Source organism: Dromiciops gliroides, chromosome 6, assembly GCF_019393635.1.
Source record: "Dromiciops gliroides isolate mDroGli1 chromosome 6, mDroGli1.pri, whole genome shotgun sequence".
In the NCBI taxonomy this organism is placed as follows: Eukaryota; Metazoa; Chordata; class Mammalia; order Microbiotheria; family Microbiotheriidae; genus Dromiciops; species Dromiciops gliroides.
The window spans coordinates 179353382-179372439 of NC_057866.1; the positions used below are offsets into that span (position 1 = coordinate 179353382).

Consider the following 19058-nt stretch of genomic DNA (forward strand, 5'->3'; position numbering starts at 1 on the left):
GGGATAGAAAATATTTCAAGAGGCCTCTTAGACCATGGCTCTTTTTCTATGCAGTACTAGAATGATGTAGACAGAGACATTAGAGGTAATTTGATAGTCAATCTCCTTCATTTTACAGATGGAGAAACTGACATATAGAGAGAGCAAGTACCTTGCTCAAGGCCTTTGAACTTGTAAGGAGAATTGACAGTGGAACTGGGCCCCCTTTTTCACTATTCTCCATAATTTTAAAAGCATTCTCAAAAAATGTATTTCCTCTTTTAAAAATTATCGAAGCAAATTAATCTGCAATTTCACAGGCCACATCTACACAATGTCAAATGAATGTTATATCTTTCTAGAGATGAGATGAAGATAATTATTTTTAATTAAGCTATCTCTAGGCTTGATTACACTTAAATATTGCATTCCTTTTATTCTATAAATAGTCTTAAAGATGTTTTGAATAGCATAGAATTTATCTAATACCTCAGCTGTTTTATGATTTTAAAATCTATAATTTTATAGTGAATTATATACAGAAAAAATTATTCTGAAATGATTGTCCCTAAGTGAATAATAATGAAAACCTCTAAATCACTAGCACTTAAGTGATTAGTAATAAAAACAGATTCCATATATGATTAGTACCTTGTGTCTCAATCTTACTAGTGGCTGATAGGATTTTAAGCCATATCCTCCTTCCTTCGTTGGCCTTCCTTCTGCTCTCAGAAAAATGAATCCAAGAAACAAAATCGCTGACCAGCACTTAATCATCCTTATTGGTATTCACCTGTCAAAATTGAAATGACATATGATCAGTGATAATGCATTACTAATTGAATAAAGCAATCCATAAATATTTGATGAGATGAAGGAATGATGGCTATACCAATTTCTTAAAAGTCAAGCAACCTGGAGCAGCTAGGTGGTGCAGTGGATAGAGCACCAGCCCTGGAATCAGGAGTACCTGAGTTCAAATCTGGCCTCAGACACTTAACACTTACTAGCTGTGTGACCCTGGGCAAGTCACTTAACCCCAATTGTCTCACTAAAAAAAAAAAAAGTCAAGCAACCCTATCCTACCTCTCCCCAAAAACATCACCCCTGTAAATAAACTGTTTCTTATTAATTAATGTTCAGAAAATGTTTCAAAATACAAAATAGGCAGGAAAGAGATAATAGCTGAGGGAGTGAACATAATAAAAAGCTGAAAAAGAAAGAATTAAAAAAAATATTTCATAGAGGTGCCAGTGGTCCACTTTAAACTAAAATTCATAACTATTGACACTTACAAATTAATTTTCAGCCATGCTGATAACATTTGATCTTTATTCCCTATGCATTGTGTATTTATTCATTCATATCTATATTTGCATTTCCATTTTTATTTCCAAATAGTTATGATTCATGTGTATTCCACCTTCCACATTCATTAAGAAATCTTTCTATTTAAGTTTATTCCATCTAGATAAATCATTCTTTCCAAATTCAGGTCCCAAGGACCTAACCGTTCCTTAAAAATATAACTGCTTGGCTTAAAATGTTCCTCCTCACCATACTGATGTCTCCTCAAGCTTTCTTGCTTTCCATTTTCTACATCCCCATTATTTAAAACTTTACTCCACTTCAGCTAAACCTAGGAATGAAAATATCCTTGATCTCATCATCACCCACATAAGTGTTCCAACTGCACAACACACTTTGAAATTTATTATCTTACCAAATCCTGCCAGCTTAACCTGTGCTTCACCCCTCCCAATCCTATTTTCCATCAACATGGTGGGCTTCAATAATGCCATACTCTCTGTTTATCTTCTTTTCTAGGGCTTCATTCATTTTCTGATCTCACTTTAACCCCTCAGATTTTTGACCCTTTAGCTAATCAGTTCAAATTTAATCTTGCCTCCACCCTTGCCTCCACCCTTGCCTTCCTTACCAATAAGGTCTAGCAACACTCAGACATTTCCAAATCCTAATACTGGATCACTGTCACTACCTACGTTCTCCACTCCTGCCCCTATGTTCCAGAATGTAACTGCATGAAGTCACACATTTTTGCTAAATGGAACCACTGAAAATTGATATTAATCAATTTCAATTGGCCCTCAATTGGTATGCACTGATCCTTTTGCTCTTTCCTGATCATTTGTTGTCCTACTCATTAAAGGAGACTTCCCAAACCTAATTTTCTCTTCTCTACTTTCTTTTTTTCTTTTGAGGCTGGTTCTTCCTGTGTCTCTCAGGATGAAAATACAGTGACCATTCACATTAAGAAATTTTGAATTCTCCTATTTCTAGCTTTGGCCAGTTCTATTCTGCTTAAACAACTGGTAGACCTCTTCATCCAGTTATTTTCTATATTGTTGCCAAATTTAATGAAGATGGTGATTTGACTTTCCAGAGTTTAAGTAATCCACTAGCCTCAGCATCCCCAATAGAAAGGATTATAGGCATGTATCATATCCAGTCCTTCTCTCTTTTTAAGATACCTATTCAACATTTCTAATCTCTCACAGGAAACCTCACCCCACATGTTTCTTAAAATGAAACATGTTAAATCTTTTGTCTCCCTAATTCCACATGTTAAACCACTTCAGCATCATCCTACATCATCTTCTCCTGTGCTTGAGCTTTTAAGAAAAAAAAAAAAAAGGTCAATGCCTTTTATTTGTACCTTGATCAGAGTCACTCTTAACTCCTTCAGGATATTGCCTCTTTAATAACCCTACAGTTCTATCTCCTTTTATCGATTGGTTTGTTCCCTGCTGCTTAAAAACATGCCCAAACCTTAGCCATCCTAAAAAAAATTAACTTGAACATATCGTACTCATAAACTACCTTCCAATATGTTTTCCCATTCACAAGCAAAAAAAATGTTCTCTATGTTTGATTCCATGTCCACATCCCCATTCACTTCCAACACCTTATCATCTGGTTCTCATTCCCAACAGTAATCTGACTAATTTTTTTCTCTAAAGTTCCTACTGTTTTCCCCTTAGTGCTCATTGATATTGATCATACCACCCTCCACATGAAACATTCTTGATCCCCTAGTCCTACCTTATCCAATGTTATACACACACACAGTCACACAACATACATTGTGTATAGGTATATGTACATATGTGTATGTACACATATTTATATATGTTTGTGTTGATATTCATACATGTATATATTTACATGTATACATACATACATATCTTAATGCCCAATGGAATGGTAGCTCCTTGAAATAAAGGATTATTCCAAAATTTTTAAACCCCCCCCAAGAGAAGAAGTAAATAAAGCTTAATGATTGATTATAAATTTCCTTATGGCTACATTTGATCATTTCTTAACTTCTAAAAAATAACCATACACACACAAAAAAAACAGCCACCAAGTGGCTATTTCAGAAGATAATTAACGACTTTTTTTTAGAATTAAATTTCTAACTTCTGGCATATAGATTAACTAGAGGCAATGTGGTAAAAGGGCAAGAATGTTGAACGTAGAGTTAGGTGGACCTGAATTTATATTCTTTCTCTTACATTATCTGTGTGAACCTAGTTACCTGAACTCTCTGACCTTCAGTTTCTTCATCCTTAAAATGAGAATAATTATAACACCTATCTTATTGAGTAATGCTATAATGATTAAATGGGCTAATAATGTTCTTTAAACACTTTGAAAACTTTAAACAAGGAAGAATGGACTCCAAATGTACTTTACAGCTAAAAGAGCTCCATACAAAGTGCTGTCTGCCCCACCTACTCTCACCACCACTGTGTAACTGAGGCCATGTAAGTCCTTTCAACACTCTTGCCTAACCTGTAAAATCTGAACTAGCAATGCAATGTTGACCTTAAGAATTAAAGTCCAAAAGATTACCAGCTTAATTAAGTGTATGATTTTTTTTATTCTTCCAATGTTTTTCACTTATTGAGACACACATATTTCAGAAGCATGTCTTGAACAGAACCTCCATTTATTGAAGATTTCCCAGAAATAGTTTATAAATGGGGCATAATCAATCCCATGATATTCTGAATCATGAACTTTACCTCCTAAGATGCTAAGTTCTCACCATAGGTTAGTTTTTTATAATTAATTGGCAGCTTGTTGATAGCTTAGCAAGAACAATGAAAAATAGGTGACTAAAACAAACCCCATGGAACAGATGGTACTAAAATGAGGGGGGGAAGACTTTTTTCCAGTAGCATCCAACCTCAGATACAAGGACCTGAAAAAAACCTACTTAGTAACTTGAAGGGGCAACATACAAATAGCATAAATGTGTCCATATAAGATTAGAATGTTGGAACTCAACCTTTAGAATATTCTAGATTTTTGTTTAGCTCTTGATTTTCCTTAAGCAGCTTAGGACTTTTTTGCAAACCTTAATTAGCTACAGAAATGTGATCTGTTATTGCTATCATCCACAATTACCTATTTTTTGTCAGCAGCACCACCATCTTTCCAGTCCCTCTGGTTCTCAAAGTCAATGGCATCCTTGGTTTTATCCAACATAGAAACCTGAATCCCAAACCTTGCTAATTCTAGCTGCATGTCATCTTTTGCATATGCCCCCTTCTCATTGCTAACATGGTCACTAGCGTAGTTAAGGCTGTTTTCACCCCTCACCTTGATTATTGAAATATCCTACTGCTCTGTATACCTGCCTAAAGTCTCTCCCCCTTTCAAACCTTTCTTCACCTGTCAATGTGTTATTCCCAAAGTACAGCTCTTACTATAACACCTCCCTGCTCTTTAAACGTTTGCTTCTCCCTACTGCCACTATGATCAACTACAAGCTTAAGCAATTAAGCCCTTTCTAAGCTGGCTCCAACAGACACGTTCGACTATATTGTACATTATACCCTTCAATCTAGCTAAACTGACCATCTTGCTATTCCTTACATAGGACTGTCCATTTTTAGTCTCCATGCCTTTGCATAGGCTTTCCCTCATAGAAGAGATACACTCCTTTGACTCATCCCTGGCTCTGAAATAACCAAAACTCTTTCAAAGCTCAGCTGAAATATATGAGGCCTTTCCTGTGTACAGCAGTTACTAGTGCCTGCTCTTTCTGAAACTAATTCCTTTGTTTATATTTTATGTATTATGAAGTAGCATGGTATAGAAAGCTGGCATCAAAAATAGTAAACCATGGGTTCAAATTCCACCTCTGGCATATACTATCTGTGTATCTCTAGGCATGCTATTTATCCTATCACTTTTTTTAACTTTTATCTTATTTTATTTCATTTTATTTATTTATTTTTCCGGTGAGGCAATTGGGGTTAAGGGCCTTGCCCAGGATCACACAGCTAGTAAGTGTTAAGTGTCTGAGGCCGGATTTGAACTCAGGTACTCCTGAATCCAGGGCTGGTGCTTTATCCACTGCGCCATCTAGCTGCCCCTTTTTTTACTTTTATAACATTTTTTTGTATATGTTCCCTTCTCTCCTCTGACACTGCTGGTACCCTGATGTAGACCCTCATCCAGGCCCAAATGAACTATTTCAATAGCCTGCTGGTAGTCCTGCTTATTTCAGATCTATCCTTGTTCATCTGCCAAAGTGATCTTCCTAAACTGTGGGCCTTTCCACATCTCACCCCCACTTCCACTCCCATTCAATAAATTCCTTGGTCCTCTACCATCCCTAAGTTTACATACACACACACACACACACACACACACACACACACACACACACAAACAATAATATGTATGTTCCTGTAATTTTTCCCTTCTCACATATACACATATACGTTTCCAGTCTTATGACAAATTTTCCAAATTTTTAAAAAACCTTAATGGATCATCTGTAATATAGATTCACAATGATATAATTTCTACCTCTCTCATTTTATTATCAGCCAAGTGCTCTCCAATATGTTTTTATCCTTAGGTTCAGGGATTTCCCCAAGGTATATATATTTTTGCCATGTAGTACATGTCTACTGTCCTTTTCATGAGTATATGATGTTAGAATTTCACAGATCTCAAAGAATTTGGGTGGAGGATCACCCAAGGAGCAATACAGGGAGGAGAGAATAGGCTAAAAGAAATCAGAAGCTAGGTGTTGCTTCAGTAAGCAGTAAAATGATGTGATAAGAAAAATGCATGACCAATGGAGCAGGGAAGAGCAGCCACATAGCAGCACCAATGGATAACTAATGAATCCACAAGCCCATATGCTCCACTCTTATCCATACAATGTGGAGAAGTTGAAAATAAGACAGTCTAGATGACCTATCCTAATACACTTAAGGGTAAACATGGATGACAATTATACACAATGAAGAGGGATAAATTGGGTTGTGATCTGATCATTGATGAAGAGATCACAATGGTTTTTTTAGATGTTTAACACATCAAATATATTTTATTTCCTTTTCTTTATGTATTTAATGTTATATGGAGATCAAAATATGTAACTGTAGCTTAGAACTTCTTCATGTTTATTTCAGATAGATATAATTGAGTACTTCCTATGGTGTATCTCTATCTCTTTGTCCAACCTGGCATCCTTTATGATATGGGGATTTAAAAATTGAATGTTTATTGCATTTTGCCATCTGTTGTTCCTATAAAGAATGTGATTTCTTCACCCTTGCCTAAAATGGTACGAATGTGAGGTAGAGGATAGAAATGTAGCCACCACAACTGGAAAAATCAAATTCAATAATTTTCTATCAGACTTAGAACTTGCTTGGATATGTCACATTAAAAGAAGATAGTTATCTTCTGCAGAGGCAAGAAGGTAATTTACCTTAATAAATATATTGTTACTTTGTCCAAGGAACTTTACAGACCAATGACCTATTTTAGTGTGTCTTATTATGAAGTATTACAGAATGATCCTCTCCAACCAGGAAAGGTTTTCTAGATCAGTTGAAGCCATTTGTTATCACAAAGTATTAGTACTAAGCACTTCAGAATGCTAGGTATCCTACTCTCCCCCTTGCTTACAAAAAAAGGGAATGTGCTTTTCATTGCTAGCAATGTACTTGAAAGGAATTTTAAAGATCTGAAGGAAACAACTTCAATATGTGGTAAAATATGAAAGTTTTTAACAGTCAGTTAGGATGATCTAATATCCAATTTTATTCTCACAAATAGAATAGAAGAAAATGCAGGAATATACACACATATACATATGTGTATTTATATGTTTGTGTGTGTATATATGTATTGTGTATATACATATATATGTCTGTATGTGTGTGCATGTCTATGCATGTGTACATGTATATGCATATGTTGTTTTCCTTTGTTCTCAAAGAGAACTATGACATCAGAGTGATGTCACGAGTTACAATGAATATGGATTTAAGTGAGGGAGAGCTGTGCAAGGTCATCAATCTCACTTCCTCCTCCAGAGACATCTGGATTTAGAGGCAAGATATACATCAGGACGATTAGAGATGGCTCCAAATGTTTAAGGCAACTGGGGTTAAGTGACTTGTCCAGGGTCACATAGATAGTAGGTGTCTGACATGAAATTAAAACTCATGTCCTCTTGATTCCAGGGCCAGTGCTCCATCCGCTGCACCTAAATGCATATATGTATGCATGCATGTATGTTAATAACTATATGTGGGTGTTGATACATGCATGTACACATATGTGTGATGTCATATTATGTGTGTGCACATGTCAATAAATGTCTATATATTCCTGTGTATGTACATATATGCACACATGCATTTATATATATATATAACCTGCAATGCCAAATACTATGCATAATACTTGATAAGTGCTCAATAAAAATATATTCACAGAATGACATGCATTTATAACATTTTCATTTGTATATCACTTGATTTTCAAAGATTCTCCCTACACCTTATATTATTTTATCAATGCAAGTTTCATTTCCATACTGATAACACTTCTAATGTCCATTCTTCTTCCACTTAACTCTTCATTTCCTAAAATCATCATATCTACTCTATATCAAATAACCAGTAGAATGGTCATCATCATCATCATCACTTAAAGCCTTCATGATTCTGAACCCTGAATTTCCCCATTATCTCTACCAGCCATTTTCTCTAAATATGGTATTTCAAAATGCTTAAAATTGGCATACCCACCCCCCTCCAGAGTTTTATCTATCTCCTCCAGCACCATTGCCAAAGTAACTTTCTGATTTTAGTACTTTGATAACAGCACTCTTTCACTGAAAAGGTTATATCAATTATCTTATCACCTATGAAATGAAGTACAAATACCTCATATTGCTATTCAATGCCCTTTACAATCCAGGGCTTCCTTTTTTAACCTCATCTCATGATACTCTAATGCATTTATCCCTTTCTTGAAACAAGCTGGAAGACATGATCTATTATTTTTGCCCTATCCCTGGCTGCCTCTTGTTATTTTATATATATACTCCAGCATTGGAACAAATTCTTACACAACCTCTGCCCATTTTTACATTTCATTAAAGTCCAACTCAGATGTCACCTCTACCAGCCTCTTCCCTGACATTATAATTCTGGATGATTTTTTCCTCATCTCTCTTCACTGAAGGAATTGTTTGTTTTTGTTGTTGTTCTTGTTGTTTCTGTGTCCCTATTATCAAGTACAGTGCCTGACACATAGTAGGTGATTCATAATGCTTTTTGATTAAAGTTGCTGTCACACTCTTTTATAATTTATATGTTATTATTGTTTCCTCCATATTCTATAAAATCATTAAGACAAGGTCTTTGTCTTTTCTAACTTGAAATCCTCAAGGTTAGCAAAGTGTATTCTACATAATATAGACCTTATCAAAGATGGTTAAATCAAACTGAGTTGAATAAATACAGCAGACAGTGCTCTGAGATGAGGACACTGAAGCAGAGAAAGATGAATTGATTTAATCAACCAGAATCTCTTGGCTATTTAGTGACAAAGCAAAAAAGGCTGATTATATTAATAAATATGGCAGCAAGATGATGCAATAAAAACAGCACAAGGTCTGCAATCAAGAAGCCTCATTTTCCTGAGTTCAAACCTGACCTCACACATTCACTAGCTATGTGACCCTAGGCAAGTCACATAAACCCATTTGCCTCAGTTCCTCATCTGTAGAATGAGTAGAAGAAATATCAAACCACCACAGTATCTTTGCCAAGAAAACCCCAAATGAGGTCACCAAGAGTTTGACATGACTGAAACCATTGAACAACAAGAATTAACAAGTATGCAAAAGTAAAACTTGAGTAGTTCCTAAAGTCCATCCTTTCTTTTTTTGATAGAGGGGGACTATATAAGCAAAGGTTTTCCTAAATAGAGAGGATAAATTGGTAAGTATAATAAGAATAATAATGATGATGAAAATAAGATAATCTAGGACTTAATCTTTGGAGAACTTCTAAATTGAAAAATGTATAATTTGAGGAAGTATGCATTCAGGAATACTTAATGTTCCCTACCTAACCAATAGCTGGCAGGGAAACTGACAGGGAAATCAATTCAATTATTTCAACAGTCTTCATTTTATGTTTATGACCAGGCCTGAGTTTTGATCTTCGGGCTTCTATAGATTGGGTTCCTTTGCCAAGGTCCTGGACACCAATCAATCTTTATCAGTTCATCTTATTTCTCAAAGGCTGGAGAAATCTTCTTTGGATATTTTTTGTTGAACCTACAAAAAGGTTTTCTTTCTTTTTCCTCTTAACTTCTCTGAAAACTTATTCTTGCTTTAGCTGAGTACTAAATCAAGATACCTTTTTAGTATGATATTTCTCAAACTGATGTAGTATCTGCATCATGCAGGGTGCATCATCTTCAGAGCAAGGGTTTTTTCCATCTAATTAAATATGGTTATCACATTCACCACTGCCATCATTTTCATCATCATTATCATCATTTAAAAGTAATTTATTGAGCATCTAAATGGAGGTGACTCTGTGTTTTGTTATATACAACAAATAAATGGAATTGGTATCTGACATCCATGAGTCTCAAATCCTATATAGAAATATTTGTTTAACAATTTACATTTTAACTATATTTCTATCATCTATATGTCTATATGTCTGTCTACCTCATATGTCTCCATAGATGTATCTATCTATCTAGCATCTATGTATATATGTATTATTGTTGTTATGTTTATTATTATTATGTCTCTATATCTATCCACCTCTCTACCATCTATGCCTCTACCATTTATCTCCCATCTATGTATCTATGTATCTATCATTTATCTATCTAGTATCCAATTATGTATTATCTAGCAGCATTTGATTATCTATGTATCTATCATCTATACATCTGCTGTTATCTATTTATATTTCTATCACCTAATTATCTAATTTTACTTCTACATATAGCAAAATAGGATCAGAGACTGAGAACTATAAGGAGTTTTTGTGGTCATCAAATCCAGATGAGGAAACTGAGTTTTTAAAAATTGAAGTAATTTGTCCAAAGTGACATAGGGATTAAGTGAAAGAAGCAGATTTTGAACCTCCTGGCTCCAAGATGTACATATTACTCACTGTACCATCTAATCCAGTGGAAGTAGGATAGCACAATGGATAACGAGGAAGAAGGTGGATAGAGAAGTTGAAGGTTTATGGACTTGGCATCTTGGATAAGTTTCAAGTTCTGCCTGTAACCCATGCTCTCTGTGTGAAGCTGGGCCAGGTATTGAACCTCTCTGTATTTTAGACAACTGTAAAAGAAGCTGCAGATTGCCATAGGTAGGGGGAGTTTCCTTCCATGGAAGTTCTCTATAACAGTACAATCCCTGGTCTAATCTCTACCCCCAAGAATACAGGAATCCTCCCTATCATCCTTATATCCTATAAATGAAGATTAAGTGAATTTTAGGGGCCCAAAATTAAAAATCAGTACACAAATATACTAGAAATCAGGGACATTGCCTAGTTTAATTCAATGTCTGGTTAGAAAGGGTAATAAAACATGCCAGTCAATAACCTTTTATTAAGTATTACTGGGAACCAGGTTCAAAGAATAGAAAGAAAAGCAAAAAACAGTCCCTTTCCTGAAGGAATGCATTCTCTCTTATGGGAGGTGACATGTAAACAATTATGTATAAAAAAGATTTATGAAAGAAAAGTCTTCACATGAATATTAACACAGTACTACAAGTTTATTTGATATCAAACAGTATTCCTTTTTTGTTGATATGAAGAAATGAAATCTAGTTGTTTTTCCTTGAGATATTAATGTAATTTAAATAATACATGTTATATGAAAATTTAACAAAATGTCTACTTCCCTTGCTACATGTAACTTTCCTAGGCATTGATAAAATGATACTGGACTCATAGTAAGGAAGCACTTGGCCACTAATTCAATATTTTTCCTTTTAAGTGACAGGAAGTTCTGGTTCAGGGAAATGTCAACCTTTAATTTGGCATAGATGAAAATGGCCAAAATTAAAATAATTATTGCTTTCAATAGCTAACTTTAATTTGAAGTTATAAGGAAAAGCTAATGTTAAGCCCCATTTATTCATTGTCATTCAACTGACCTAAAATTTAAATATTGATTTAATGTTGCTTAGTATAGGAGGCCAAGTCAAAATCAATGGTGCATAGGATTAGAAGTATAAAATTCAAAGTGACCTCAAAGGTCACATAATCCAACCTATTCATTTTATAAGTGAGAAATATGTAGTTGAAAGAGACTGGAGGTTAAGAGATTTGCCCAATGTTACTCAGTGACACACACAGTAAGAATTGCAATCCAGATCCTCTCATTCCAAATCTAACCCTCTTTCCACTTTGCTCACCATGCCATTTTTAAAGCAAGCTCAAGGTATGGAAGTGCTAATTGACAAAAAGGTATTATTAAGAGAGAATTATTATATTTCTCCTTATGTAATAAAAGAAGTAAAAAACAGTGTATTTTAAGTATAACTACACATCTAAAAGACAGAATTATATATTTTTTCAATCTAGCTAGTATGGCAACTAAAAGTAAACATTTCTAGGCTGATTATCACAACAGGGAATGGTTAGAAAGAATGTGTGATAAGTGATCCTGAACTTCTTCCCATTAACTTTTCTAAAGAGGACCCAGAGAAGGAAAAAAACAACCTGAAAAGTAAATGAATCTTCATCTACACATCCCTATTCCAAACACTATTAAGTTATTGAAGGAGCAAGGACTCCCTTCTGAATTTTTTAATCACTTCTGTGTATCTCTGTTCTTAGCAGATGAGAGGATGGGTATACATGCCACAGGAAATTTTTTAAAAAGCATCTTAGAAACCAGCAGTGTGCACTGTAGGGTCTGGCAGCCTGAACAAATGAATGTCTTTGAGTCCTCATCTGGAAATTACAGCCAGGAAGGACTTCAAGTCATACAGTTTATTTCACTAATCCTTCAAATTGAAACATGTTTGGTTAATCTGATAACCATGAAGGCCACATGACCACTAATCCCTAACAATTTCCCAAAGAGATGCCATGACACTCCCTGTTAACACATTTTAAAGTTCAAGATAACTGTCCTTAGAGCTAGCTTGCATTACTATACAAGAATTAAAGCTTATTTCCTGAGCTGGTCGTTACTGGATGAGAAAAATAACTTTTCTCCATTCTTTTTGTAAGATTGCTATGCAAACTTGAAGACATTTAAAAAAATAATAATGCCTTCATTTTCTTTTCTTCAAGGTAAGTAGACCCAGATCAATTCATTTTATGTTCTTTATTTTCCTAATTTTTTGACATAGACAATAAGGCAAAACAATAAGCATTGGAAACCTTTTTGAAAATGTAAACGTACTTATAACTCATCTGAAAGGATTGAAAATATATGAGGTTTTTGAAGGTTTTTTTGACTGGTGTCAGTGAACCTTTTGGCAGTCTAATGAAGGCTATGGACCTCTTTTCAGAATAAAGATTTTTAATTATTTGAAAGAAATAAATATTTTTAGTTAAACATTAAGGAAGATAAAAATATATTTTTCTCCAGTCAAATTAATGGGTTCCCATGAATGTTATTCATGGAATCTCTAAATGTATTTTTTTGGTTTTGGTTTTGGTTTGTTTCCAGTTTTTGTTTTGCTTTTGGTTTGTTTTGGGGGGGGGTTGTGGAAAGCTGTGGAAAAACCTAGACCTTACATTAAAAGCCATCTTGGGGGGCAGCTAGATGGCGCAGTGGATAAAGCACCGGCCCTGGATTCAGGAGTACCTGAGTTAAAATCCGGCCTCAGACACTTTACACTTACTAGCTGTGTGACCCTGGGCAAGTCACTTGACCCTCATTGCCCCACAAAAAAAACAAAATTAAAAAAAAAAGCCATCTTGGTATGGATGTAGTAACAACTTCGTTAGTTGTAGTACCTTCAGCATTTGATGATGAAAGCTTTTCTACTAATAGAGAAGGGCTTACTATGTTTTATTATGTTTAATAATGACACCATAATCCCTGCTTTAATTGAGTTTACAAGAAGTCTGTGGGGATTTACTATATTTGTAAATTTTTTCATATATTTGTATGCATGATTATATGTAGGTTATAAATAAATAGTATGAATATATATATGTGTATAAAGGTATGTTTAGAGTACATTATTATATAGGATGTATGTGTGTATTTATATATGATATATACATATATAAGGTCTGTATATATTCTATATATGGCACATAAAATTGTATACAATATTTTATATGTGATAGATACACTCCTAAATATATTATGACATATATCATATGAGATATGATATAACATTTGTTTATATTATATATACCCATATATAGCCACATTATACATGTATAATGCATAAACATACTATATAACAACCATATATATACATACTATATATTTTCTCCACATATTCTTTTTAATTTTTAAATTTTTTTTTTTTTTTAGTAAGGCAATTGGGGCTAAGTGACTTGCCCAGGGTCACACAGCTAGTAAGTGTTAAGTGTCTGAGGCCGGATTTGAACTCAGGTACTCCTGAATCCAGGGCCAGTGCTCTATCCACTGCGCCATCTAGCTGCCCCTCCACATATTCTTACATGTAAATATATGAAAATACGCACATATGCCATACCATATACACACTACTTATAGAATCAATTAAGGAAGGCACTATACTGTAATTACCTTTGTCCTTCCTCAAGCATCTAGCATTATATTACAGAGTAAAATATAATAAATAAGCTTTTCATACACCATCAAGTGGATTAATTAATTTAAATCAGAAATGAAATTTGGATGATCTTAATAAACACACCTCTCCCCCAAGATTTCAAGAATCACTGAAAAAGCTAGAAGAGAATAATTTTAATGCTTTAAATTTAATGTTTCTTTAACTCAATTTAATGTTTCTTTTTTATATAAGCAATAGTTGGAAAATGCTTACTCATTCAAAGCAAAATTATCAGGCTGCATTGGATTTGGATCTTTTCTATACCCTGGAAATAAACACCTTTGTAAAATGGAAAACATGAACCAAAAAGTAGGAATTCATTATAAAATAAGGAGAATGTTGTTGTTTTCACAATTTTCCAGTCTAAACTACATATATATTTTTTCATTGTGTGCTGAGAGACTGGAGCTCTCTATCTCTGATCTTATAGCATTCATTTTTTTCCAAGTTCAGGAGAAGAGAAACCACTTCTTGAGTTCATTCTCCTGACTTCTTTTTACCATGATCAGCAATTAAAAGGTTAATAAGGAAGAAACATAGCTTATAGCCCTAATTATGCCTAGAGTCCCAAAGGGATGACATTCATCATATTTTTAGTTTGTTTCTTTAATGTTGGCAATCTAGATATCATTAATGTCAGATAGATTTTGAGTATAACTTCTTACATAAACTGAGCGTCAGTGCGGTTGTTGTTGTTTTCCTTTACCTCAAAAACCCCAAGTTTTGTACACAGGAAAATCTTCTTGTAATTTTCCAATCAAGTATTACAGAAAAAGCATTTTAATACCCTCTGAATTTAGTCCAAAATATGTCGTGAGGAAGGTTAGGTACCTTTCTGGCACTAATGAATTTTAGAAGTATGGTAATCACCACTTTGAAATCAAATGGGTGCTAACTTGTCTGTGACCTCTGGGTGTCTGTAGCCAAACAAAAGCAGGCCTGGAAAATCTATGGACTCAATGTATGCTCTCACAAGACTGTTAAAAGAGCAAAAAAATCCTATGTATTTTAGGTTAATTTCATGAAAATTAGATCCATTTTAAAAGTGAAAGTGCAGATGGAGTAGTCTTAGGAGTAGGGTGCAGGGGGTGTTTTCAATACAATTGTTTTGTCTATAGCAGGACCATATTTCAAAATATATTATCAGTGTATGTTATCAATGTATATTTAAAAAGTAATCATTCAAATGATTAGCTATTGATTAAAAGAGAGAGAGAAAGATGACCCACGGAAGAGGTTAGTTGATGCAACATGCAAAAAGAAAGAATATATAACCATTTATATAGGCACTGCTAAAAATGTTCTCCAAATACTATTGCATTTGATTCTCACAACCACCCTTCAATGTGGGGAATATTATTACCCTTATTTATCATTTGAGGAAAACAAGGCAAGCAGATGTGGCATGATTTGCTGAAAGTCACATCTTTAGTAAGTATCTGAGACCAAACTTGAACTCAGGTCTTCCTGACTCTAGGTCTAGTCTTCTATCCACTATACAACTATCTGCCTCAGAAACACGTGGTAGCCGACTGTTTGATAAACTCAAAGATCACAGTATCTGGAGGAAGAACTCACTATGCAAAAAAAATTTAAAAAAAAAACCTGATGGGAAAAAATGTAAAACAAGAGACTGTCAGCTTAGGCATGGATAGCATCTAACATTACATTTAAAGATAATTCCAGGTGTATACATGATAGCTATAAATGATAACATCATAAACAATTTAGAAGAGCAAGAAAGAACATAGGTTTTTCAAATATGAATTAGAGAAGAATTCATGACCCAAAAGGTATTTAAAGTATGATAGAAGATTAAGTGATGTAATGTACCATATGCAAAAAAATTAATTAAAATATATAAGAACAAAAATAATTGACCGATAGATATATGGTCAAAGGATATTAATAGATCTAAAAGAAAAAAACTATCATATATCAAGATTAATTTTAAAAAATCCATATCATTAATTATTAGAAAAGTGTAAATTAAAGCATCTCTGAAATTTTATCTTACAACCATGAGACTGGAAAAAATTATTTTCTAAACACAGTAAAGTGAGAGTTATTGGAGTAGTTGTGGGAAAGCAGGCACAAAAATGCATTGATGGTGGAATTGTATTTCAATCAAACCATTCTGAAAAGTAATTGGGAATTATGCTTAAAAGTCACTAAACTATGCATTATCCTTTGACTTGTTGATGATACTACTGTTAGTGGGACAGCTATGTGGCACAATGGATAGAGAACTGTCCTTAGAATCAGGAGGACCTGAATTCAAATCTGGTCATAAGCATTTGACACTTACTAGCTATTTGACCCTGGGCAAGTAACTTAACCCCTATTGTCTCAAATATCTGGGATCATCTGCAGTTGTCCTGATGTATATCTTGCTACTTGACCCACATAGCTCTGGAGGAGAGAGTGAAGCTGGTGATTTTGCACAGCCCTCCCTCACTTAATCCAAATCACTGCAAATCATGACATCACCTCCCAATATAATGGTTCTCTTTGAGAACAAAGGACAAACAACAACAGCTACTAGGCATGTACCACCAAAGAGATCAGAAAAAAAAAAGGAATAGGACATGTACAAATAAATATTTATAGCAACTATTTGGGTAGTGTCAAATAATTGAAAACTCAAAATGTGTCCAGAAATTGGGGAATATTTAAACAAATTATACCATATAATGTAATAGAAAAATTTTAGGTTATAAGAAATGAGAAAAGGTATTGTTTCAGAGAGCATGGGAATACTTGTAAAAACTGATGCAGAGTCGGGGCAGCTAGGTGGCACAGTGGATAAGGCACTGGCCCTGGATTCAGGAGGACCTGAGTTCAAATCCAGACTCAGACACTTGAAACTTACTAGCTGTGTGACCCTGGGCAAGTCCCTTAACCCTCATTGTCCCACCAAACAAAAAAAACAAACTGATGCAGAGTAAAGTAAGCAGAACTAGGTAAACAATTTGTATAATTAGAAACATTGTTAAAAGAACAATTAAAAAAGAGCTCCAGAATTAAATGATTCAGAGGACCTGTGATGAATCACACTATCAATCTCCTGAGATAGAAGTGATAGATGAGATTCAGAATGAGACATATTTTTTTGAAATGGCCAATGTTAAGTAAATAATTTTGCTTGATTATGCAAACTAGGTTGATGAGAATGAGGGTGATGATGAAGCTGAGGATGAGGATGAGGATGGTGATGGTGAAGGTGGTAAAATTTCCCCCCAAATTGGTGGTTGGGAAATTGTGAAAAAGAAGGTGGGATGGAAATAGGTTTGCTGCTTCCCCTTTTTCCATCAAAAAAAAAAAAAAACAGAAAAAAGGACATTTCAAAAAGGACAGAAGGAATAACAGAAAAGCCAGACAGCTGTAAAAGCTTACATGTTGAATTTATGTAATTAAAATGAAAATCAAGTACATAATCAAGTTTCAGTCTTACATCTTCTTGTTTATTTTACTCTTACGTGGAAGTGCTCATTTTAGTTTATGTGTCTTAATATCAGAATTAAAAAAAAAACCCTTGAAAGTCTTTGAGCTGTACAATTAAGGCCAAGCATGGGAAAAACATATTATTTATGAATGGCAAGCTTAATATCTAATTTTATATGTTCTGTGATGAAGAAATAAGTAATGTGTCTTATGAACTCAATACCATATCATGTAAAACATCACTGAAGTAAAAGGAAGACATATTGAATATTAAAAGGTTTATTTTAAATTTTGTGGAGCCAAATAATTAAGATTTGATGACCCCAAAGCAGCAAATCCTCTTTTAAAGACATCAGTTTACTTAGCAAACTGAGCTTAGTTAGTTTGCAAGAATAAAAGAAGAAGTTACACCAGATGGCAAACTTCTTCCCTCAGTCCACCATGTTCTTATAGTGTGTGGCTTTCCCAGGCCAAATCTTTTTTTTTCACTGCTTTGAGATGACCTTCTCAGAACCAACTGTCTCTCAGAAGTAGCCTTTGAAGGACCTGGAATTTCTCTCTAGAGAGACCAGTGTCCATGAGACTCTGCCTACACTTCATAGTACATTGTCTAATAGAGTCCCTCCTTTCCACCTTACAGGTGCTAATGTTACAAGCACTTCTTGCTCTGGTCCATCCTACTTAACTCATACATGCGTGTACATACACAATACAAACACATATATAATAAAAGTGTATATATGTATACATACCATGAAAGTGCACTTCATGTTGTTTACCTGAGTGTATTTTGTAAAGTTTGGCATAGATATCAAAATTGTTGCTTGCTACTCTGCTCAGAATTCAAATGTCTTATTCACTTTGGAGTGCTCTGTTAGAAGATTAGGTCAATTGAAACAGAAAACGTAGTTTTCCAAATCTACTTCAAGAACATTACAAGAGCCACAAAAATATTTTGCACATCTTAGAAGTAGGTTGCATCATCTAGTTATGTGGATAAAAGAGAGACACTAGGTAATCAACAGTCTGAGTTTAATTCATTTACAAATGAGCCACAATATGCTTCTGGAGGCCAATAATATTCAATCATCCTACCCATGTCCAAAATCTGGGAAATATTACACAAGTAATGGGGACACATACAGTCTAGTGAGGCTATAGAAAAAGATAAATAAGGATACTATACGAAACAGGTCAAAAGACCTGAATTCAAATACCTGCCCTTTTAGAAAGTACTCTTGTGATTTTGGGCACAAGGTAAACTTGTGTTGGTAACTGTCTGGTACTCTGTACTTTCATTTGTAGAATGAAAGGGTTGAATTGGCTAATCTATAAGATCCTTTCCAACCTTAACTTTCAGAGCCTGATAGGAAAGAAAGGTCTATTTTTTCTTTATAAATTCCTATCTGAATTACCAAATTCTTCCAAAGGCCTAATGAAATATGACTTCTAAAAAATTTTACACAATGGTTGTAACTACCCTAATTTCTCATTTGACATATGTCAA

General features: G+C 34.3%; 1 protein-coding gene across 1 annotated transcript in view; it reads right to left on the reverse strand.

The window, feature by feature from the left end:
- FSTL5 (follistatin like 5) overlaps nucleotides 1–19058 on the reverse strand; it is a 996384-nt gene that overhangs the window by 897507 nt on the left and 79819 nt on the right. The window contains 1 exon segment of the mRNA XM_043971840.1: nucleotides 631–772. Within this exon segment, the coding sequence (XP_043827775.1) occupies nucleotides 631–756 (126 nt within the window). The 5' untranslated portion in view covers nucleotides 757–772.